We start from the raw sequence: 24770 nt of genomic DNA on the forward strand, positions 1-24770 counted from the left end.
ACTGCTTAATTTCCAGTAGGTACACTATAAATTTTTCTTGAATGAATAAGTAAATGAGATGGTCATCCTAAAAGTAAAGAACTTTGACCATGAAAGGCCTTGAAGATCTACAAGAATGGTTTTTTAATGGTGAGATTTCACAAGCAGAGCTCTACTGGCCTACATCAAATCACACATTGTCTCCTACTTTTAAGTTTCATGAGAACAAGTATTTAATGTCTTATAGTTTCTTTGTATATTTAGTGCTTAGTATTGTGCCTGGTAAAAAGAATACACATGTGCCTGGTAAAGAGTTTTTTTTCTGACTGATTGAATTAATGCTCTTAGAGCAATAATTTATCTTCTGTTATGTTTTATGGACATAGTTTATTCAAATGTTTGTATGATAATGTTTTTTTTGTTACTGGTTAAACCCAACACATTTAGTTTTATCACCTAATCACATAATTTGTTAAGCTTCTACTATGAACAAAGCCATGCATAAAATATTTTTAACAATAATTATTAAAGGTCAAAAATCTTTCTAAAATAAGAAACTTAGAAAAATTCCCAATAATCCTCAAGAAGTTGGTATTTAACTGCATTTTAATAACTTGGCAATCTCCAGAAGAGGGGAAAAAAACTTTCCTCCAACTAAAAATCACCTTTCTGTTGTTTGATGAACGTTAGTTTTACATTCCAACTATCTGACTTCTGGTTTTCAGGTACCATGTGTCCTGCTGCTTTTTGCATGTGGAACCACTACCTTTCTGTATTACAAAATGAAAGTGGATTGAATATATTAGAGTAACCTGGGGGACAATATTGCTTACAGAAATAGTGGGAAGAATCTCCCAACAAGAGTCTAGATAGTGTCGTCACCTTTGAGAAAGAATATGTCCAGCATGCTCCATTGTCTGGATGTAGGATAATATATAATATCATGCTTAAAAAGTCTTAGATATAGTGTGCAACCTTTGCCTCCTCTAAAGATAAGATGAAAGGAAAATAATTTTTTCAGAATGGAATTAATTTAGAGTTAAATTTTTAACTAAAAATGTTGAAGATTATTCATCTAAATACAAATTGAAGAAATGTTTTTTTCTGTTTCTCTGCCAGGTTTGGATTAAAGCATGTCCAAAGCAGGAGCTTGGGCCAGAGTTGGGGTTGTTTTGTTTTGTTTACTTTTTATTGATATATCATAAATGTACAACTGAAGATTGTTTGCCAACTGTGTAATATCAGCGTCCAAGTTAAAAAATAGAGCATCAAGACCACTCAGGAGACTCCTTTCAGTCACTATTCATTCCCATCAAGTAAACTTAGTATCCTGACTTCTACAGTCAAACATTAATTTTCCTTGTTTTTATATAAATGGAACCATAATCTCTGTATGTTTTTGTGTTTCAGTTCTTGGCATTATTCATCATAATTGATGTATGTAGTTAGAGGTAGTTTAGTGTCGTTATTGCATATTATCCCATAGTGTGAATATGCCACAATTTATCCATTCTGTTATTTGGTATTGTAATTTGGGGCTAATACAGATAGTGCTACTGTGTTATTGTGATAAAAGTCTACTGGTAAATATATGAATTCATTTCTATTGAATATATCCCTAGCAAAGGAATTGTTGAGCCCATGATTTTTTTTTTTCTTTTTGCCTCCCTAGTTTCCTCATATTATTTCTTTTTTGGGGCGTTATCTGTAGTTTCTGACCATCTTTTTTTTTTTTTTTTTAATTTTTTTTTCAACGTTTATTTATTTTGGGGACAGAGGGGGACAGAGAGAGACAGAGCATGAACGGGGAAGGGGCAGAGAGAGAGGGAGACACAGAATCGGAAACAGGCTCCAGGCTCTGAGCCATCAGCCCAGAGCCTGACGCGGGGCTCAAACTCACGGACCGCGAGATCGTGACCTGGCTGAAGTCGGACGCTTAACCGACTGCGCCACCCAGGCGCCCCGCTGACCATCTTTTAAAATCTAGCTTTCCCCAATCCACCCAGCCAGAATATTGTTTCTTGATTTACCCATCACTTTGTATTTATGTATTTATCTCCTATTTGATGCCTACAACATTCTACTTATTATTATATTTGTAGGTCTTAATTTTCCAGAATAAATTTTGTTTTTTTGGGGCAAACATTATCACATTATTACTGCTTTTCCATAGGGCTACTTTATGTCCTGTAAAGCTATACTTTCAAAAGACAACCACAATCGCTATGTACCTATTAGAATGATTAAAATCCAAAACACTGACTCCACCAAATACAGATGCAGTCTTTTTTCTTACTGGTGAGAATGCACAATGGTATAGACCCTTAGCAGTCAGTGGCATATTCTTTCAAAGCTATACATAGTCTTACCATCACAGTCTATCAGTCATGCTCCTAGTTATTTACCCAAATGAGTTGAAAACTTCTGTCCATACAAAAAGTTGCACACCAAATATTTTTAGTGGTTTTATTCATAATTGTTAAAAATAGGAAGCAACCAAGATATCCTTCAATAAATGAAGGATAAACTGTGATATAGCCATACAATGGAGTATTGTTCAGTGATAAATGAACTATCAAGCCACAGAACGACATAAAGGGACCTTAAGTGCATATTGCTATATGAAACAAGCCAGTCTAAAAAATTTTACATCATTTATGATTCCAACTATATGTAACACTCTAGAAAAGGAAAAAGGAAAAGATCAGTGGTTGCCAGGGGCTCTGGGAGAGAGGGAAAGTGGGGTGAATAACTAGGTGAAGCAGGGCATTTTTAGGGCAGTTAAACTATTCTATACGATATTTGTAATGATGGATACATGATATTTTGTATTTATCAAGGCCCATAGAACTGGACAACCCAAAGAGTGAATGCTAATGTAAAATATGAACTTTCAGTTAGAAATAATATATCAGTGTTGATCTATCAGCTGCAACATGTGTACCACCTGATAATGGAAGATGTTAATAGGGGAAATTGTGGGGAAGAGGCTATATGGGAACTCTCTGTACTTGCTGTGCAATTTTTCTGTAAACTGCTATAAAAACAGCAACAACAGGGGCGCCTGGGTGGCGCAGTCGGTTAAGCGTCCGACTTCAGCCAGGTCACGATCTCGCGGTCCGTGAGTTCGAGCCCCGCGTCGGGCTCTGGGCTGATGGCTCGGAGCCTGGAGCCTGTTTCTGATTCTGTGTCTCCCTCTCTCTCTGCCCCTCCCCTGTTCATGCTCTGTCTCTCTCTGTCCCCCAAAAAATAAAAAAAAAAACGTTGAAAAAAAAAATTTTTTAAAAAAATAAAATAAAAAAAAAAAAAACACAGCAACAACAAAAAACACTCTTATTACCATTACCATTATCTCCTTAGTCAAAGCTGAAATCCTTACCTTAGCCTACAAGACCTTAAATGAATCTGACTGAGATCTACTTCATCTCCTACCACCTGATTTCCTTAATCATGATTCCAGCCACATTGGCCTTCTGTTGTGTTTTGAACTACTCTCTTGCCTCAGAGTCTTTGTGCTTGCTCTTCACTCAGCCTGGAAAATTATTCCACCAGATAGTCTCATTGTTTCTTCCCTCTCCCATTATTTTAGGTCTGTTTTCAAATGCTACTTCATCGAAGGGCACCTGGGTGACTTAGTCGATTGAGCGTCTGACTTTGGCTCAGGTCATGATCTCACGGTTCATGAGTTCTAGCCCCACATCAGGCTCTGTGCTGACAGAGCCTGGAGGCTGCTTCCAATTCTGTCTCCCTCTCTCTATGCTCCTCCCCTGCTCACACCCTGTCTCTCTCTCAATAAAGAAAGGAAAAATTTTTTTTTTTTTAATTTTTTTTTTCAACGTTTATTTATTTTTGGGACAGTGAGAGACAGAGCATGAACGGGGGAGGGGCAGAGAGAGAGGGAGACAGAATCGGAAACAGGCTCCAGGCTCTGAGCCATCAGCCCAGAGCCTGACGCGGGGCTCGAACTCCCGGACCGCGAGATCGTGACCTGGCTGAAGTCGGACGCTTAACCGACTGCACCACCCAGGCGCCCCCTGGAAAAATATTTTTTAAAAAGTGCTACTTCATCAGGGTTTCTTTCCCTTTTATTTACTGTCAGCATCTACAATCTCCTTCCCCCATCATACTCTTCTGCTTTTATCTGGCTTTATTTTCTCTTATAGCTCTTAATACTTCATCACCTTGATCATATGTTAGTTTATTTTTTCCTAATTAAAATATAAGTTCTATGAAGGCAAGCATTTTATCTTTTTTTCTCTTACCGTATCCTAGCACATGGTAGATGCTTAATAAACATTTGTAGAATGGATGACTGAATGAAGTCCGTGTTCTCTCTGTAGGCATATGTGTGGGAAATCAAATTTAAAATCAAAAGATTGCTTAGTAAGTGTGGAATATGAGTCCTAAGATGCATAATATTAATGGCTGATGTTAGCAGTACAATAGGGTGATCCATTTGTTTTCACTGAAGGATGCATCTGCTCCACAGACAGGAAGCTTCTATTTGGGGTCAGAAAGTGCTCTTCCATGAATAGTGGAGGAGAGACTGCTAGTGTTTCCCTCTTGAATCTCCCCCCTTTTTTTCTTCTTGGAATTAAAAAATACATAAAAACAAAAATTGCAAAATACAAATGTATGAAGTAGAAAATAAAAACCACTCTTAAACCCCATCAGACGCAAGTCACTATTAACACCTTGGTTATTGTCCTTGAAAACCACCTAGAATGGACTTATATTTTGTTTTGTTTTTTATTATATTTGTTTCCTATGTGGTGAAACATGTTTACTGTGTAGCTGGACAGAGTATAGAAATAGCAAATAGTGCTATAGCAAATTATTTCATGAAGTGCTTAGATATTTAATACGTAAATATCTTGCAAATTGTAACCTAGGCTCTTACCCTGGCACAGTGTTGCCAACTACAGAATTTATCATATATTCACAATTTTCAGAGGTTTCTAACTGTTTGAATATGAACAAGAGAAGCTTGGGAAGTTATGAGTATTACTCTAAAGAAGAGCAATCTTAAACTGTCCCACCACCACCACTAAGAAGGTTTTGTTGATTGCATTAAATAGGACATTTTGGATTAGTTTTGAAAATATTTCAGATTTTCATGGAAACTATATATAAATGATAAACTTCCCTGAAGTTTACTAGATCTTTTTCTTTGGACTGAAGAAAATTTTAAGTTCTTCATGGATCTTAAAATTCATACATGGATTTTGGGGAAAGTCTAAAATAATTTTCACATTTAATCCACAATACTATATATAACTATACTTAACTATATAATATATATAATATACATTAATATAATGTATATAATAGAGTGTACAATACAATATTTCAGGGACTAACAGACCAGATTTTTAAATCATGTTATTTTTTTGTGTGTTGTTAAAATTAAATCACATTTTCTGAGTTTTAATCATTTTCAAAATATTTAGAGATTACTAGATTGTGAGAAAGAAGTATTAGTGTTACTAGGTGACACTCTTGCCTAATATGTCAGTATTACCATGATTTCCTGACTTTGCAGAGTTTTGTAGTGCTGGAGTATAACTTTCTGGAGAGAATATGTGTTCAAAGTAGTCCAGTTGCCATGTGGTGATTTACACAAATCAAAAGGGTTTAACTTAATTTGAGTCCAGGTGATTATATTCTGCTTTTTAAAAACACTTTTTAGTTTTAATATTAGATAGTCATATGCAAATTTCTGTCCTAAAATGTTAGTAACTGATCTATGTTCAGAGGTTATCAAACTGGCATTCTGAATACTGAAAAAGGTCCACAAATGTGTTTAGTAAGACAGTGTTTTGTTCTGTTTTAACCTAAGAATTAGTTAGCATTTAAGCATTAAAAGATTTTACATGAAAATCTAGGTTTCCAGCTTCTTTTGAAAAGTGTGAAAATTGGATAGTATTGAATTTTGTCATTCCATCGTATCCGTGATTCTCAACTGAGAGCAATTTTGTTAATGTTACAACAGAGGACATTTGTTAATGTCTAGAGACAATTTTGATTGTTACAGCTTGGTTGGTGGGTGCTATTTGCATTTAATGGTAAAGGCTAGGGGTGCTGCTTATACATAAGACAGCCTCCTATAGCAATGAATTATCCAGTCCAAAATGTCATAGTACTGAAGTTGAGGAGTCCCACAGTATATTGGTAACTGAGTTGAATCACCCCTGTTCCATATGGGTTAAAGTTAAAGTCTTCCATCTTGCTTTATTTACTTGCCTCAACTCACTTTTGGAGTATCTTCCTTTAGGGTAGTAGAAGTTATTTTAATGGAAACTAAATTTCAAGTATCATTTATTACAAAAGATGATGGCAAATATAAAAAAAATGTTTTTATTACTTCTGGCTTGAAGAGTATTAGAGCCCAAATTTTACCTTCCCCAGTTATCTTCATTCATTCTTTAAGTTAACATGATGCTATAATACACACACACACACACACACACACACACAAAATACTAGATATAGAGGAGATAAGCAGGTATGTACACTTTAAGGATTATGTTTTGGAGAGTTGCTCCATTTGCCATTATGTAATGCTTTCTATATCCCTGATAATTTTCCTTACTTTGAAGTCAACTTTGTCTGAATTTATTGTAGCTACTCCCACTTTCGTTTGATTAACATTAACTTTGTATTTCTCTATCCCATTACTTTTAATCTACCGGTGTCTGTATTTAAAGTGGCTTTTTTGAAGACAACATGCAGTTGGGGTTTTTTAAATGTTTTTTAATGTTTTTGTTTTTGAGAGAGAGAGCGAGCGAGCACGAGTTGGGGAGGGGCAGAGAGAAAGGGAAACCCAGAATCTGAAGCAGGCTCCATCCAGGCTCTGAGCTGTCAGCACAGAGCCCGGTGCAGGGCTTGAACTCGTGGACCCTGAGATCATGTCCTGAGCTGAAGTTGGACGAACACTTAACTGAGCTACCCAGGTGCCCCTGGGTTTTTTGTTTTTTTTTAATGTTTGTTTATTTTGAAAGAGAGAGTGCATGCGCACATGAGCAGTAGAGGAGCTGAGAGAATCCCAAGCAGGCTCCACACTGTCACCCCAGAGCCTGAAGAGGGACTCGATCTCAGAAACCCAAACTGTGAGATCGTGACAGGAGTTGAAATCAAGAGTCAGATGCTTAACCAACTGAGCCCCTCTGACAGTCTCTTTTATTTCGTATATTTATTACATATAAAATGTTTACTGGTTCTATTGGATTAATATAAACTATATTGGTAACTGTTTTCTATTAGCTAAACTTGTTCTTTCATCATCTTTTGCATTATTTGGTTTTAAATGAGGATTTTATATTACTCCATTTTCTCTCTTCTTAGTGTATTGTTTATACTTCTTTTAATTTTAATTTTTATTTTTTTTAATTTTTTTTTTCAATGTTTATTTATTTTGGGGACAGAGAGAGACAGAGCATGAACGGGGGAGGGGCAGAGAGAGAGGGAGATACAGAATCGGAAACAGGCTCCAGGCTCTGAGCCATCAGCCCAGAGCCCGACGCGGGGCTTGAACTCACGGACCGCGAGATCGTGACCTGGCTGAAGTCGGACGCTTAACCGACTGCGCCACCCAGGCGCCCCACTTCTTTTAATTTTTAGATGTAAGAGTGAGTGTTTTGTCCTAGAGTCTGCAGTATGAATTTACAGCTAATATTAGTCAACTTTCAAATAACACTATACCACTTCATGGGTAGTGTGGTTACCTTATAACAGAATATAGCCAATTCCTCCCTTCTGTCCCTTATAACACTGCTGTCATTCGTTTCATTTATCCTTAATCTACAATCATCTAATATATTGTTGCTATTATTACTTTGAACAAGCCTGTTATCTGTTAGGTCATGCTCTTCTTTCATATAGATCCAAATTACCATCCTATATAATTTTCTTCTTTTCGAAGAACTTCTTTTAGTATTTCTTGCAAGACAGGTCTACTGGCGACAAACTTCGTCAATTTTTGTTTGACAAAGTCTTTATTTCTCTTTTACTTTTGAAGGATACTTTCACTGGATACAGACTTTTAGGTTGATGTTTTTTTTCTTTCAAGACTAAATATTTCATTTCTTTCTTTCTTTTTTTTTTTTTTTTTTTTGCTTAAGTGGTATTCTGAAGAGAAGTCTAGTACAATTTTTACCCTTGTTCCTCTAAAAGTAAGGTGCTTTTATCCTGTAGCTTCTTCCAAAATTTTCTTTGTGTTTTGGATTTTCTAGAATTTGATTATACAGTGCTTGGGTAAGAACAGGAGGGGATTTTTCTTCTGTCTTCATCCTGAGAAACCTGAGTGGTAAAGCACAAGGGTCCAGTTTCTCCACCTCCTTGCCAACATTTGTTATTTTCTGTTTTTTGATTATAGCCATTCTATTTATTTATTTATTTATTTATTTATTTATTTATTTATTTATTATGTTTTTAATGTTTATTTTTGAGAGAGAGAGAGAGAGTATGAGCAGGGTAGGGGCAGAGAGAGAGGGAGACACAGAATCTGAAGCAAGCTCCAGGTTCCAAGCTGTCAGCACAGCCCGACGCGAGGCTTGAACTCAACAAGCCATGAGATCATGACCTGAGCCGAAGTCGGACACTTAACCGACTGAGCCACCCAGGTGCCCCTCAATTATAGCCATTCTAATGGATGTGAGGTGGTATCTCACTGTACCTTTGATTTGATTTTTTTTTTTTTAGTGAGTAGTGATATTGAGCATATTCGTATATTTAGTGGCCATTTGTAGATTTTTTTGGACAAATGTCTATTAAAGTTCTTTGACCATTTATGAATCGGGGTTTTTGTTGTTGTTGAGTTGTAAGAGTTCTTTATATGTTCTAGATATTAATCCTTTAGCAGATAACATGATTTGCAGATATTTTCTCCCATTTTGTGGGTTGCCTTTTCACTCTCGATAGTATCCTTTAATGGAACATATGTTTTTAATTTTGATGAAATTCAGTTTATCCATTTTCTCTTTTGTTGCCTGTATTTATAACAATGTGGCTTAATAATCCCAGACCCAATTTTCAGAGTTTTATGCACTTTATTTGCTCATCTTACTTTTTCAGTATTTCCAGCTTCTGCTTTTAGAACAAAAGGGAAATCATGAGGGAACCAATGTAGCTGTTAGTTCAAAAACTTTATGTTCAAATGTGCAACATTCTTTGTTGCAGAATAACACTAAGAATAATTTGAATTGCCAGTACAGTCCTTTCAACCAGAATGCGGAAAAATATACCTTATTTTCTAACCTTTTGCAGTACTCTTAAATCTAGAGTCAGTTTATAAATCTCATTTTCATTTTTTTTTTAAATATTTGTTTATTTTCGGTAGAGAGACAGAGTGTGAACAGGGGAGGAGCAGAGAGAGAGGGAGACATAGAATCTGAAGCAGCCTCCGGGCTCTGAGCTGTCAGCACAGAGCCTGACACGGGGCTCGAATTCACAAACTGCAAGAGGTCACGACCTGAGCCGAAGTCCAACGTTTAACTGACTGAGCCACTCAGGCGCCCCTCACTTTGTACATTTCTGTGACATCAGAATGTATGCCTATTTGAAAGCATATATATTTTGAGATAGAAGGTGACCTGACCGTCAAATTGAACTCAAGATGAATTTGATATTTTGTGTTGAATTTGGTTAAAAAATTGGTGAGCTCTATTTAAAGTATGGAATTTACAAACATAAATGTGGTTGAATTGGTTACTTGAATCTATGTGTATAATATTGGTGGTTATTTATATTGATCGGTAGTCATTTATAATCAACATTTTAACTTTATTAGATGTCATTTTCTCTTTTTTATCATTATTGAGGTATAATTGACAGATAACATTACAATAGTTCCAGGTGTACAACATAATGATTTAATATTTGTAAGCTGTCATTTTCTAACAGTTTCAGATCTTGTGTTTGTTACCTTTTCAGAAAGTATAATTATGATAAAAAACATGAAGTTTTCTTTCAGTTTTATTTAATATATTCATTAATAATTCTTGTTAAATTTTTATGTTGGTCAATTTTACAGGTGAATTATGTAACCTCATTACGCTGGATGTAGCTCACAATCAACTTGAACACCTCCCAAAGGAGATTGGAAACTGCACACAGATAACCAACCTTGACTTGCAGCACAATGAACTGCTAGACCTCCCAGATACTATAGGTATGAATGGAGAGAGAAGATACTGATAGTCATTTGTAACTACTTGGACATTAAAAAGACTATTTTTGATCCATTTCTATAAGAAAAGTTAAAAGATTAAAATTCACCATTAAAGTAGTAAAACTTCTAAAAGAGAGTATTTTAAAAGTGGTTTTTATTTCCATTTCTTGGTGAAGAAAATAATTAGGTTTTAGGAAAGGAGTTCAATTAGACTATAAAAAAGAATGTTGAATATTGGATATTGAATATATGTTTTGTAACTGCTTAAATTGCAGAATGAGTGCATTTTTTGTTTTTGCTTATTTCAGAATGTTGCATGCTATTATATAGGGTGTGGTCCCTTTGCTAAAGCAAACCACACTGAAAAATAAAACCACTACTGTTTAGTTTTTAAAATCTTGGCCAACATAGCTTAAAGTTTGTTCATCTCTGCTATTGAAGGGACTAAGATAAGAGATGTCTTGACGTACAAAATGTGTTTCAAAGACCTAGCCACAGCCTCCAAAAGTTGGAAGTGCTTGTTGTGATATGTTTTATATTTATAGAATCATGTTTATCTTTCTAAATGCCCATATAGTTGTACAAACCAGTAAAAGAAATTTTAAAAAGTTTGGACACCTTTTCAGTTACTGGTTTGTTATAAGGATACTATAATGTTTATTTAGGAAACTTATACCTTATACCTGTACTTAATTTTTATAATTTCTATAATGAATATTTCTGTGGTTCTGTTACTAAATCATAAGAGGCCTGTGATGGTGATATCTTTCTCCAGAAAGATTTTTGTTTGTTTCTGTCAGGTGCCTAAGGGACCACTTGAATGCTTCTGTGTTCTAAGGTTTGAGATTTTTCTGGTCCCTGGTCATTCAAAAGTAGCATGTAGACTACTTGGAGGGCTGTTTTACTTCGGTTTACTCTTAGTGCTAAGGTACAGCCCTTAGCTGTTGACATTGATTTCTGGACTGTCCACCCTTGGCTGGCTGTAGATTTTGACTCTTGGCAGAAACATGCCCAGTTAGCTGAATCTTCTAGTTAGAGAAGCACTCTTAGGACAAAATTTTCTCCATTATTTTGCTTATTTCTTTGGGTTCCCACCTGATTTCTGCCCTGGTTATTAGTCATTCTCTTGTTAGCTCTGTGACTTTGGTTTTGGAAGAGTTTTAAATTTTTTTCAGTGGAAGGGTTTGTCTGAATTACCTAGTCTACTGTTACTTGAAACAGAAGCAGTCATTAAAAAATTTTTAAATAAGTTATATTAAATTGTTCTAGGTTACAGGACAGCTATTTCTTCATGGGAAAGCAGTCTGAGACTTCTTTAGGCTGTAACAGCTAGCCATTGGAACCTGTATCTTTGTGATTCTTGGTCCAGAGTTCTTTATATCACATTGTTATTTGTAGTGGCAACAGACTAAGTGTTCTAGTTAACTGCATTAGATTCATCTCTGAAAGGCAAGATGATGTACAGCATATAGTGAATTGCTCTACTAATATTCATAATAATTTTACCAGATTTCCTGTGTAAATAAAAGAATCCCAGTTTCTGGTTCAATAGAGACCGAATGCAATTCTTTCTTCCTTTTCTCTCTAAAATCTATTGAAATGGCCAAAATAAACAAAAGAAAAATGGCCCTTGAGGAAAAAGAGAAAAGATCTGTATTACATCTATAGAACATGATCAGGCTGATATAAAAAAGAAGCAAAGAATACTTTGCTTAGAAATATCCTTGCCATATAAAGTTTAACTTTAAAGGAAATACTGTATAATATAATGAACACATCCAAAGACCAAAAGAGCGATGGTGTAGGATCAGTGGAAGAAGTCCCTTAGAATCTGAAACAAAAAGAAGATACAAAATATTTGAAATAGATACAAAATAATTGAAAAAGAGTCTTGGGAGAAAAGACTAGGAGTTCTAGAAAGAGAATATAAGTAATACAATGAAGAAACTAATAAAATACACTTTTATAATCTTGCCCTGAACTTGACAAAAACCCAGCTAATATGATTGACATTGCTTACCAAGAAGACATAGTGAAAAAAGATACATTCTGGTAGTTTTAAAAATTAGATTTACTTAATTGCTTTGAATATACCTTCTAGTCACATATAATGTTCTAAAACTTGTCTTTGTCTAGTTTCAGTTTTAGGGTAATGCTGGTTACATATAATAAGTATGGAAATGTTTTCTTTTTTTAAAAAAATTTTTTTTTCAACGTTTATTTATTTTTGAGACAGAGAGAGACAGAGCATGAACAGGGGAGGGGCAGAGAGAGAGGGAGACACAGAATCGGAAACAGGCTTCAGGCTCTGAGCCATCAGCCCAGAGCCTGACACGGGGCTCGAACTCACAGACCGTGAGATCGTGACCTGGCTGAAGTCGGATGCTTAACCGACTGCGCCACCCAAGCGCCCCTGGAAATGTTTTCTACTCTTCAGTTTTGGGAACAGTTTGTATAAAATTATCATTATTTCTTCCTTTAAGCTGTGGTAAGATTCATCAATGAAGCCACCTGGGTCCAGATGTTTCTTTGTAGGAATGCTTTTAAAAACAATTTCAGTTTCCTTAAAAGAGAGCTGTTTAGGTTATCACTTTATTCTTGAGCAAACGTAATCATTTATGTCTTTCAAGGAATAGGTTCATTTCATTTAAGTTGTCACATTTAATAGGCATAAAATTGTTTATAATATTCCCTTATTAATAATAATATGGTAGTATTATAGAATCTATACTCTCATTCCTGATATCAGTAACTTAGTAACTTAGATCTTCTCTCTTTTTTCCTGTTTGATTAGATTGTATCAATTACATTGGTTATTTCTAAATTTTATTGATTTTCTCTGTTTCTTTGACTTTTATTTCATTGATTTCCACTTTGGCCTTTATTATCTGCTATGAGTTTTATTCTTTTTGGGTTTCTTATAGTGGAAGCTTGATGTCATTGATGTGAGGTGGAGTTTGTTTGTACTACATACTGACATATTTAATTTGTGTTGTATGCTGTTACTTTGAAGATTTCTTCTCATACATATATCTAGTGCTATAAATTTCTCCTTATGTACTGCTTTAGTACCATTCCCCAAATCCTGATACATTGTGTTTTTCTCTTTGGTTTTGTTCAAAATACCTTCTAATTTACTTTTTCGTTTCTTCTGTGATCTGTGGTTTATTTAGAAGTGCGTTATTTAGTTCCCAGTATCTGACAATTGTCCAAGGGGTTTTCTGTTGATGATTTCTAATGTAATTCTGTTGTGATTGAAAACATAACTTGTGACCTGAATCATTTAAATTTATTGAGACTTCTTTTATGGCTCAGTATGTGATAAGTCTTCCATGTGCAGCTGAATATGTGTTCTGTGTTTACTGAGTGGAATGACATAGATGAGGCAATCAGTAAATTTATTCTACTACCTGTCCTTTTTTGTCCTTATTTCCTCCTAATTTGTGTTAATTACACTGTTGGGACATTCATGGTATATATATCTTGTGCTGACTGATCTCTGGTTCTTTTTCATCTTCATGTTCATTGACAGTCCTGTTGCCATAGTTGTCCCAGTCATCTCTTGGTTGGCTTAAGTCAGTCTTGTAGTGTTTTCTTAGAAACAGTTCATAAATAACTATTCCCTAGTTATAGAATGTTTGTAGCCTTTATTTTTTTTTAATTAATTAATTTATTTTGAGAGAGAGAAAGAGAGAATCCCAAGCAAGCTCTGTGCTGTCAACACAGAGCCTGATGCAGGGCTTGAACTCAACGAACCATGAGATCATGACCTAAACCAAAACCGAGAGTCAGACAGTTAACTGATTCAGCCACCCAGGCATCTCTGTTTGTAATCTTTATATTTGAACAGTTTGGATGGATATAAAAATCATTGGGTCCAGCTTTGTTTACTTTAAGAATCTTTGTAAAACTAAGAGAGAGTTCTACTGTCTTCTGGCATTGAATGTACAAAAGTATGAGGCCAGTTCAATTTTTTCCCCATTGCAAGTGACTTAATCTTTTTGCCTGGCCATGCAGAGTACTTTTCTTCATTTCTGAAATTCAAGAACTCTAGTATATTTAAGAACTCTATTATAACTTCTTAGTGTTGATCTTTCATGGTCCATTTACCTGGGATACTCTGAGCCAACTCAACACATAGGTTTAATTTTGATAGTTTTATGTAGTTTATATACTTATTATGGTTTTCTTGGGTTATGTAGACCTATTTACATAGATTGTATATTCCTACGTTGAAAGATAGGTCTGTAAGTTTGCTTGTTCTAAACAGCCAACTAATGGCAACAGTAAAGGAAAAAAGAAAGAATAATGCATAATCTTAACATGATCAGTTTTCAGTGGAATGTTATATAAAAGCACTTTAAAAAAGCAACTTCTTTTATAAAATTAAAGTCTTGCTCAGTTGTAGAAAGAAAAATAAAGGTTATTTATTGCAAATCAGCTAGGGAAACCAAAATTAAAGATGCTTGAACTGGTATTAATACTCATATCCCTCTCACTGATGCTTAGTCACTGTATATTTCTTAGGATATTATAGATGCTAAACACTTTATTGGTCCTTAAGCGTTATCAGGCAAGTTCTACTGTAGGGGCCTTTATACTTCTTGGTGTCTCTGCTTATGATCTTTCTCTTAAATACCCACATAATTTCCTCTCCTCTTTCAGCTGATCAAATGGATATATATATATATAGGGTTTGTTCCTCAATCAGCCCTGGTCTTACTCTTAAATAGTCCAACAATGTTTTGTTTAATATTTTATGCATGTGTCTATATCTCTGTTATGTTAAATAACAATCAAAGGGGGATGAAATTAAAGTACAAAAATGAACAGCCCTGGCAAAAAGAGGAAGTATAGGTGGTAGTGGATGATAACATCTTACATTTACTAGGACTAGGGTCAGGGTGTCTTGGATTTACTTCCTCTGACAAAGAGTGACTTCACCATGTAGCCGCCTTTCTCCTGGATTTCTTAATTGTATGTATCTCTTCTTCTATCAGATTTACTATATTTTAAGTATGTTTATTAATATGAAAACATTTGACTTCATTATTAATCTGTTGTGGTTAAGATACCATCTCAGAATAACACAGATGCCTTGCTTCTAGCATATTCTATGTGATCAGGTTACAAGTATGTATTGGAAATCAATGAGAACTGAAATATTAACAATAAGAAAAATTTTATTAAAAAAATTTTTAATGTGTATTTTTAAGAAAGAGAGAGAGACAGAGACAGAGAATGAGCAGGGGAGGGGCAGAGAGAAGGAGAGACAGAGTCCAAAGCAGGCTCCAGGCTCTGAGCCGTCAGCACAGAGCCCAATATGGGGCTTAAACTCCTGAACCGCAAGGTCATGACCTGAGCCGAAGTTGGCCACTTAACCAACTGAGCCACCCAGGTGCCCCAACAATAAGAAAAAATTTAATATTTTATTTATTTTTATATGCTTTGATAGTTTTCAGCAAACGGAGTATTTATAACTGTTAATCCAAATAATGGCAAAGTGAATAAGTAATGTTTATTATAATTTTTTATAATATTGTCATTTTTTTAAGTTTATTATTTTGAGAGAGACAGAGACAGAGCGCCCACGAATGGGAAGGACAGAGAGAGAGAGAGAGAGAGAGAGAGAGAGAGAGAGAGAGAGAATGAGAATCCCAAGCAGGGTCCTATACTCTCAGCACAGAGTCCTATGTGGGGCCCATACTCACAAACCATGAGATTATGACCTGAGCTGTAATCAAGAGTCAGACAATCAACTGAGCCACTCAGGTGCCCCTATAATACTGTCATTTATTATTATTAAAATAATTACTTTGCCTTTTCCATCCCTCTCATCCCTAGTATTTTGTATAGCAGAAGGTTGAGATTTGGTGAGAAATTTGAACATTTGTGTCTTGGTCTGTTATAAATCTCAACAGTCTTAATTGACCTTTGAGATTCTTCCTCTTGTTTATTGGAGAAGAGAAATTCACCCCAAAACATTTAGTAGCAAACTAACTGGAATATGGTTCTTCTGATACTTTTCCTTTTTTTTCCTAGTCTACTTCTTGAAAAGTATAACTTAAAATGAAAAACAAACAAACAAAAATGAACACCTGTCCTGCACAGTTGATTTGAGTCCTGAGCAGCTGCTCTACTCTCTTTTTTCTGGACCAGAGAAACTTGCCCTAATTCACAATTGAAATGAGATCTTTTAATTGCCACCTGACAGTCAGTTTTCTAAAAATCACTTTATTTCCTTGCCTTTTTTTTTCTTACAAGTAGATCAAGATGTTTTTACCCCTTTCTTTAATTAAGATGAACCCTCCTAGAGTAGTTATCACTGGTTGGCAGTAGTCACTGCCATTTACACCTTGTTCTGTGAAGAAGAGGCAGAAGGAAGTGGGGAGGAGACAGCTGGTTGCAGTTAAGTGAGAGAGTACTTAAAAACATATTTACAGTCTCTCTGATTTAACCGTTAGTCTACCCTGCTGAGTAAAAAATATATTCTCTTTCATGTAAATATTTTCTCATTCAAGAGTCAGTTATGACTAAAGAAAATAATTAAACTTCGTTACAGCAGTCATTTTGTTTCATTAAAGCCTTCTGAGGTAACTCTGGTGATTTTCTGAAACCAGTGGTGGATAGTGGTAAATTGGAAAAAATGTTTTATTTTCTATTTCTTCTCAAATGAGATAAAGAAAGAAATCTGCAACAAGACCTGGCCTTCGAGGCTGGAGCACAGAACAATTCAGAGATATTTTGTTGCACTGGGCTCTGAAGAAATGTTACAGTAATTATGGTTATAGCAACAAGTAGAGTTTTAATAATTACGTTTTAGGTAATTGCAGTGCAACTTCATATTGCAGCTTTACTAGTTTTCTTTTTAATTGTGGCATTCTTAAAGGTTTTCATTTAAGAATTCTTTATATTGCTTGCTTTTCAGGTTGATATTAGTTTCTTCACCATTTCTGGAAAAAAAAAAACCTTTGACATTATTTAATCATTAAAACTGTGTCTTTTCTGATTTGTTTTTTTTTTTTTTTGAGACTTTGTTAAAATAAGATTAAGATCATTTGAGTAAGAAATTTACTCAAAAGTTATACTGAATTAACCTAAAGATGCTGATTATATTTGCTGAAGTTAAAAGCATCCAATTTTAATTCATAGCCATTTGATGTTGCTGTAATTTAAAAATCTGACAGCATAAGAAAGCAAGCTGTCAGAGCAGAGCACAGAACAACTTACATTTAAAGTTAAGCACTTAAAGCTAAATGCCAGTGATTGGCAGTGATCAGCCTACATTTATACACAGAAGCTCAGCAACATTGATTTTATTTCTTAGTCACAATGGCTCAACATTAAAGCAAGCTATGGCTTGATTTCTAGGCTGTGGTTTAGTTTGTGGTAAAACCTGCTTACTGAAAGAGGTTAGAGTTGAAACCACTGCAGCGGGTGAATCACAGTAAATATCAGATTTCTGATGTCCAGGTTTTTTGTCTGGCACAAGAGAGTTTTGATATTTCACCCTTCTTTTTTTTGAGAGTAATGGATTTTGGCAAAATGTGGATGACTCTGAACATGCCATGCTCTCAGTAAAGTGGTAAGGGCTTCACAAATGTGAGCTGTTCATCAGAACAGCATATTCTTACAGATTACAGTTTTGGAAGTTCAACTTCTTCTACCCCACCAAAAAAAGGAAAAAGAAAAAGTTCAAGAAAGTTGGAGGTACTATTTTTGCTTAAATAACCACTAATTTCTGTATTAGATAATGTCATGTGGCATTTTGACTACATCATTTTCATTTTGTAAATTTTTTTAATGTTTATTTTTGAGAGAGAGCACAAGCACAAGAGGGGCAGAGAGGGAGATACAAGATCGTATTTATTTTTGAGAAAGACAGAGACAGAGTGCAAGCAGGGGAGGAGGGGCAGAGAGAGACACACACACAGAATCTGAAGCAGGCTCCAGGCTCTGAGTTGTTATCAGTGAGCCGGATGGGAGAGCTCAAACTCCTGAACCATGAGATCATGACCTGAGCTGAAGTCAGATGCTTAATCCACTGAGCCACCCAGGCTCCCCTCATTTTATAATGTTTAAAGAAACCTGTTCTAACTTTTTATTTCTATTTCTATTTCTATTTCTATTTCTATTTCTATTTCTATTTCTATTTCTATTTCTATTTCTATTTATTTATTTATTTATTTATTTATTTATTTGAGAGAGAAAGAGAAAGCACATGAGTGGGGAAGGGCAGAAACAGAAGGAGAGAGAATCCCAAGCAGGCTCCATGCTCAGCAGGAGCCCGAAGTGGGGCTTGATCTCTGGAATCCTGAGATCATGACGTGAGCTGAAATCAAGAGTCAGACACTTAACTGACTGAGCCACCCAGGCACCCCCATTCATACTTTTTAATACTGTAGAAACTAAAACATTTTACTGTTTGTCCTCCTCTCTCTATTAGGGAACAAAATGTAAAATCTTAAAATTATATGAGATGCTTTTCTTTGGTTCTCATTTTAAGATAGGGAAGGAAGGAAGAAATATTTTATTCTTTGTCTCTCCCATGCCCTATGGCCACTATAGCTACAAGGCTGGTCAAGGTGGAAATTTTTCTACATGCAGTGATAACATCTGATTTTAAAGAGCTTCAAAATGTTATAGTAAAAGTTTAATTTGCTATATGAAGTTAAAGGTAAAAAAGGCAGTCAACCTTAGGGAAAAAAATGGAAGTAAGACAGACCATCCCTTTCTGTCCTTCATACCACTGCTTTGCCTGCGGAAGAAACCTGTTTCATTTAATAAAAGGCTGAAGCATTTGCCAAGGAGTCTTTGAAATCTGCCTGAAGAGTAAAGTGCAAAGACTCCATAATTTTGTTCCATCAGTTGACATGCTTCATTCAATCACTGTTAAGAGTAGAATAGTACAGAAATACAATATTTTAAACATTTTTAATTCTGATCAAGACCTAGAAGCTTTCTCTAATAACAAAAGATTAGTTATGGTAACCAAATTCTAAATGCTTATCAACTTAAAAGCCCAATAAATAGAAGCAGATTCCTAAAATTTATCGTCCAAAAGCAAAATAACTTTTGAATTTCTCACTTTCAAAATCAGAATAGGGGCACTTGGGTGGCTTAGTCAGTTAAGCATCTGCCAGTTAAGCATCAGGCTTTTAATTTCGGTTCAGGTCATGATCTCATGGTTTTTTAGATCATCCCCCACTTCGGGTTCTGTGTGCACTCGCTCACACGTGCGCGCGCGCGCTCTCTCTCTCTCTCTCTCTCTCTCTCTTAAAATAAATAAATAAACATTAAAGAAAAAAAGATAGTATGAGTGAAGGCCTGCTGTGTGCTTAGCACTGAAGCATACTCTGTGGGGAGATAGAAATATGTAAGGTCTGTTACTTAAAGGGTTTTGTCTATTGGGTGGAGGTAACTCATCTATGAAATGACAACATAAAAACAAGTATAATTAAATGCCATCTTATAGTGAAAACAGTATGCAGCCATAAGTCCAGTGTACAGGAAAATCAATGAGATCTTGATGGAATGGCCAGGGAAAGCTTCATAAATGAATGAATCTGTTGGACTCCGTATGGAATAAAAATGTATTCCACGAGCACTACAGCATGGACCAACAGCATGGCAGTAAGAATGAACATATTTTGCTTCTGTGTCAAGAGGTATAACAAGCAAACTGGAGCACAATCAGTAGAGATCTTGAAGAATGATTACTTGATATAAGGAGCCCTCTGAGTTTGATTCTTGCTTTGCCAGTAACTAGTTGGTGGCTTTGGTAAGTCTCTTCCCATATCTTATGCTAAAGTCCATGCTTATTACCCTCAGATGGTTCTTTCTGCTGTTTCTTAGGTATTTTATCATCTTTTGCCTTTTTTCTTTTTAATCAGGGTGTCTATCTAAGAATTCAAACCACCACACTCTGTTTTTGCAGTTTATCTCATATCTACCCTTTATGCAGATGAGCCTCACAATGTAAAGTGTCCAAATGTCTTACCTCTACATTAGTATAAAACCTCTCCATAACGTAAAATATTCATTCAAAAAAAGAATGGTAAAAGATTTTGCAGATTTTAAAATTAAAATACTTTAGAATTACAGATTTTTCTTTATCAAAATGTTTTTAAATGACAAAGCTATAGGGGTGCCTGGGTGGCTCAGTTGGTTGAGCGTCCGACTTCGGCTCAGGTCATGATCTCACAGTCTGTGAGTTCGAGCCCCATATGGGGCTCTGTGCTGACAGCTCAGAGCCTGGAGCCTGCTTCCGATTCTGTGTCTCTCTCTCTGCCCCTTCCCTGCTCATGCTCTGTCTCTCTCTGTCTCAAAAATAAATAAAAACATTAAAAAAAATTAAAAAAAAAATAAATGACAAAGCTATAGAAAATTAGGAAAAGGCAAGTTCAAAGAAAAACATTTTAACCTTCTGTAATTCTACCACATAGAGATAACTTTAGTTTTGATATTTTCTTTCCACTCTTTTCCACTTGTTTTTTACATCGTTGAGATCATACAAAATGCATAATTTTTATTACCTTTTTTCACTTAACATCATAAAGTCACATCTTAAAATTTTTGTAACATAATTTTAATAGGTATAGAATATAGCAGAATATAGACATGTTCTATAGAATAAAATCATGTTTTGACCATCTGTTATGTATCACTCATTGTGCTACATATCTTATGCACATTGTATTTAACCCTTAGAGCCACGCTGTGGAATATTTGGTGTTATCCCCACTTCATGGATGAGGAAATAGTCTCAGTTAAGTAACTTTCCCAGAATCCTATAGATCATGTAAAATCCTTTGTTTTGTCTGACACTGTGGTGTCTCCAGTTTAAGTAATTCTTCATGTATTCTTGAGTAAATAGGTTGACCCCATTTTTGTCACTACAAATATGACTATAATTAACATTTCATCATAAAACAGCTTATTTTATTTTTGCCAACCCAACTTTTAAGAAACATTTGTATCATATTCAATGTCATAATACAGTAATAACAATAGTAAATATTATTCTTGCCCTTATTTCTATTCTCTAAATTCTCTGGGGCTTTGGAAAGTCCAAGCCTCAGCTTGTTTTTTTCCCCCTCCAAAATTGACACATCTTACCAGAATGTCATTAGAAAGATTCTAGTGAAGCATCCTTAGTTAATTTAGAAAACATTTTAAAGACAAAATTAATTTGTTTTTGTTAAGTGATAGTTTTTATTGTTGCTTTTGAATTCAGTTTTCTGCCTGTTGGAATCTTGCTTAAACAGAACCAGCAAACTATTGGCCCAGTTTCCAGACACTATCATAAGAAAGTAATGTAAATGAAAATAACATACCTCTGGAATAGGTCTAATTACAATTCCTACAGGAATCGAAATGTTTGCTAAGTTTTTCTGCATTATATAATGCTGGCTAGATTTATGGTATTGTCACAATACTTTATGAATGACTAATTATTGTCTTGGAGATGTAAAGAGTAAGAATTGGCTCTGTTTAATCATTTTTTACAACTTTAATCACTGATCTCTTCAGCAAGAGGGAACAATGCAGATGAGTGATGACTAGATAGGATTATGAGGCATAGTGACCGCCCTCGTGGGGTTCCAGGGCTTAATTTGTGTTAAAAGCTAATTATGTGTTTTCTGTAAGTACTGTGGTAATGTTACATCTCAGAAAGAAAGTTACCCAATAACTTTCTGAGAAATGGTCAAAGCAAAGAGAAAGAAATGGGAAGACTTCAGAAAGTTGGTAGAAGTTGACAGACATCAAAATATTGGTCTCCAAAAAGTTAAGTGTGGCACAGGAGCTATCTACTGCTGTAATTTTTTTAACACTGGTAATACTGTTCAATTTAAAACTAGAGGCTACATTTGATATTTAAACCTGGCCCATCTAAAAATGTGACAGCAACAGTTGTAATGTGAAGTCAGAAAAGAAATTAACCAGCCATGACAAATAGTTACATTGAACTAAATTCTTGTAACTGTTACCTTTTTTTTTTTTCCCTTTCTGGTATCAAAAATAAACTTGTTCTCTAGTGTATATTGTTTGGGAAATCAAGTTTGATTAAATTTTTTATGATGGCAGGTATCCTCTTATTCATCTATGTAAGCTTACATGTAACTTGCCAATAAACTAGCCTATATTTCTACTCTGCTTTTTAATGTATTCAGTTATAGCTAATTTGTGCTTAAATTGGTTATGCTTAGATTATTAAGAGAGATTATAACTTTAACTTTCTAAAAAAATTTTAATGTAAAGGAATTTAAAAGAAAAATTCAGAAATTTTTTACCATCAGGTTGATCTTCAGAAATTTTGGAACGTTTGTATTTAAACTCATGAAAAATACTGAACCTTTCCAATCTCACAAAATAATTGTGCATTTGTATTTTAAATAATGCCATTTTAGAAATTTGGAAATTTAGTTAAAATTACATGAAAATTTTTATATATAACCATTGTTCTTTGTTGGATCAAGATCCCATATATACAAATGGGATGATTATTATAAATTTAAAAGATACAGTACTTTGTCATTCAATTAGGCCATATCTAAATAGGTCAATTTGTTCTTACAGTATGCCAATACTTTGTAATAATTCATTTTTAAAATTGACTTTATGACTGTGTATTTCATTATTTCTCTAAGACAAGTGGACACAAAAGTGGTTTCAGTTTCATCCTAATTGAAAGGGTAGTGTGTAGTTCCTTGGTGCTAGGAATTAAGGATTCTGCTGAAATAGTACTTCACAGTAATTCATATTACTGCCAGGGAGAGTGACAAGTTCATCAGATTAAAAAAAAAAAAAATTCTTTTTTGTGTTCACAGGAAACCTGTCCAGTTTAAGTCGTCTTGGTCTGAGATACAACAGATTGTCAGCAATACCCAGATCCTTGGCAAAATGCAGTGCCCTTGAAGAGCTGAATTTAGAGAACAATAACATTTCTGCTCTACCAGAGGTGAGAGGTGGTAAATCTTTACAGCTGGGTGAATAATTTGATTATTGAGATTGTTTAAATAATGAGCATGCTACAGACATTTAGCCACCACTAAGATAAATATTCCAAAGAAGAAAGAATAGGTATGATTATAGGAACACACTAATTTTTTTCTTTTTTTATGTATAAAAGAGAGAAACTAAAGTGAGAGATCAATGGCTACTTTCCCGTAGAAATCTTTCTTGTGTCATTTTGGAATTGACAGCAAATGCTATTAAGGAAAAGTTGTATGGTTAGTTGTTTTAAAACTCTACCCCACCCAGTTCAATTATTTTAAGAAGTCCTCTAGAAAGATCATACAAGAAAGGAATGAGCTACATAGAATAGAACATACTATTTATTAATCAGATTAATATTAGCCACAACACTTCCATGACCCATATTATTACCCTGCGTATACAATAATATTAAAGCCTATTTAGCATATGCCAGTCACCAAAATTTGTTATTTTTTAACACATTATTTTTAATTTGGGTTTTGTTCTATGAAAAAATATTTTCACTTATTTTGCTTAGAGATTTATTGGGCAGAATGCAATATTCTTTTGTCTTTCCTTCTTTTGCTATATATTATTTTATCATACCCACAACTTGTATGTTTGCTTATGGTTATTCAAGCATAATATCTTACTGTAGTATTCTAACAAATAAAAGAATGGAATTATGGACTTAATTGATTGAGCTTTGCAAAAAAAGTCTTTTTTTCCTAAGAATTAAAAATGTTTGATATAAGTGACCTTTTAGACTATTTCTAGTTTTCCCGTGTGTGTGTGTGTGTGTGTGTGTGTGTGTGTGTGTGTGTGTGTGTGTGTGTGTGTTTGAATTTAAAATAAAGGTACTTTGGGGGCGCCTGGGTGGCTCAGTCGGGTAAGTGTCCCAACTTTGCCTCAGGTCACGATCTCACAGTTTGTGACCTTGAGCCCAGCATTGGACCCTGTGCTGACAGCTCAGAGCCTGGAGCCTGCTTTGGATTGTGTGTCCCCCCTCTCTCTCTGCCCCTCCCATGCTGGCGCATGTGCACTTGCTCTCTCTCTGTCTCTCTCTGTCTCTCTATTTCTCTCAAAAATAAATAAACGTTAAAAATAAAGTTGCTTTGGGTGGATATTTTCAGATACATACTATGATTTATAACAATTTGAGTACATGAAGCTATGAGCTTGTAGTGATTAGTTTATAAAATAAATGTATTTAATTGATTTCTTAGGGATACAGAAAAAAGTAGTACCTATTAATTTTGCTTCTGTTATTCTGGCTGTTTGGATTTTTAGAAGACTGATCAGAGTACAAAAATGAGTTTTCCAGGATTGTAGTCTTCTAGGATGGACCAGTTTACTGCCACTGCTGTGTGACAGTATCTCACCCTGCGTTTTAAATAGGATAAGGAATAGAATCCACAGATTGTAGATACAGCCCTAACAGCTAGACTGTCTGGATTTTTGTCTTTCTTTGCTAGCGGTAATTTAGAATGGTAAAAATGGGTGGGGTTCTACTATTTAATATCATCCCCTTTGCTAACAGTAATTAGCACAGTATTTAGACCTTGTTAGGATTCTTTTAGGATGTGAGCTTAAATAAGATTGACTACTTTTACAATGTCTGTAAGACTAAATACAAAGACTGGGT

The 24770-nt window shown here is 34.9% G+C and overlaps 1 protein-coding gene across 5 annotated transcripts in view; it reads left to right on the forward strand.

Moving 5' to 3' along the window:
- The window catches only part of SHOC2 (SHOC2 leucine rich repeat scaffold protein), a 106775-nt gene that overhangs the window by 67545 nt on the left and 14460 nt on the right, over positions 1-24770 (forward strand). For all 5 annotated transcript variants that reach the window (XM_086680851.1, XM_086680849.1, XM_086680848.1 and 2 more), the window contains 2 exons: positions 10010-10147; positions 22978-23108. In XM_086680851.1, the coding sequence (XP_086536977.1) occupies positions 10010-10147; positions 22978-23108 (269 nt within the window). The remainder of the gene's footprint in view (positions 1-10009; positions 10148-22977; positions 23109-24770) is intronic.

The sequence above is a fragment of the Puma concolor genome, chromosome D2 (genome assembly GCF_028749965.1).
Source record: "Puma concolor isolate L17-30 chromosome D2, mPumCon1.1.hap2, whole genome shotgun sequence".
NCBI classification, from domain to species: domain Eukaryota; kingdom Metazoa; phylum Chordata; class Mammalia; order Carnivora; family Felidae; genus Puma; species Puma concolor.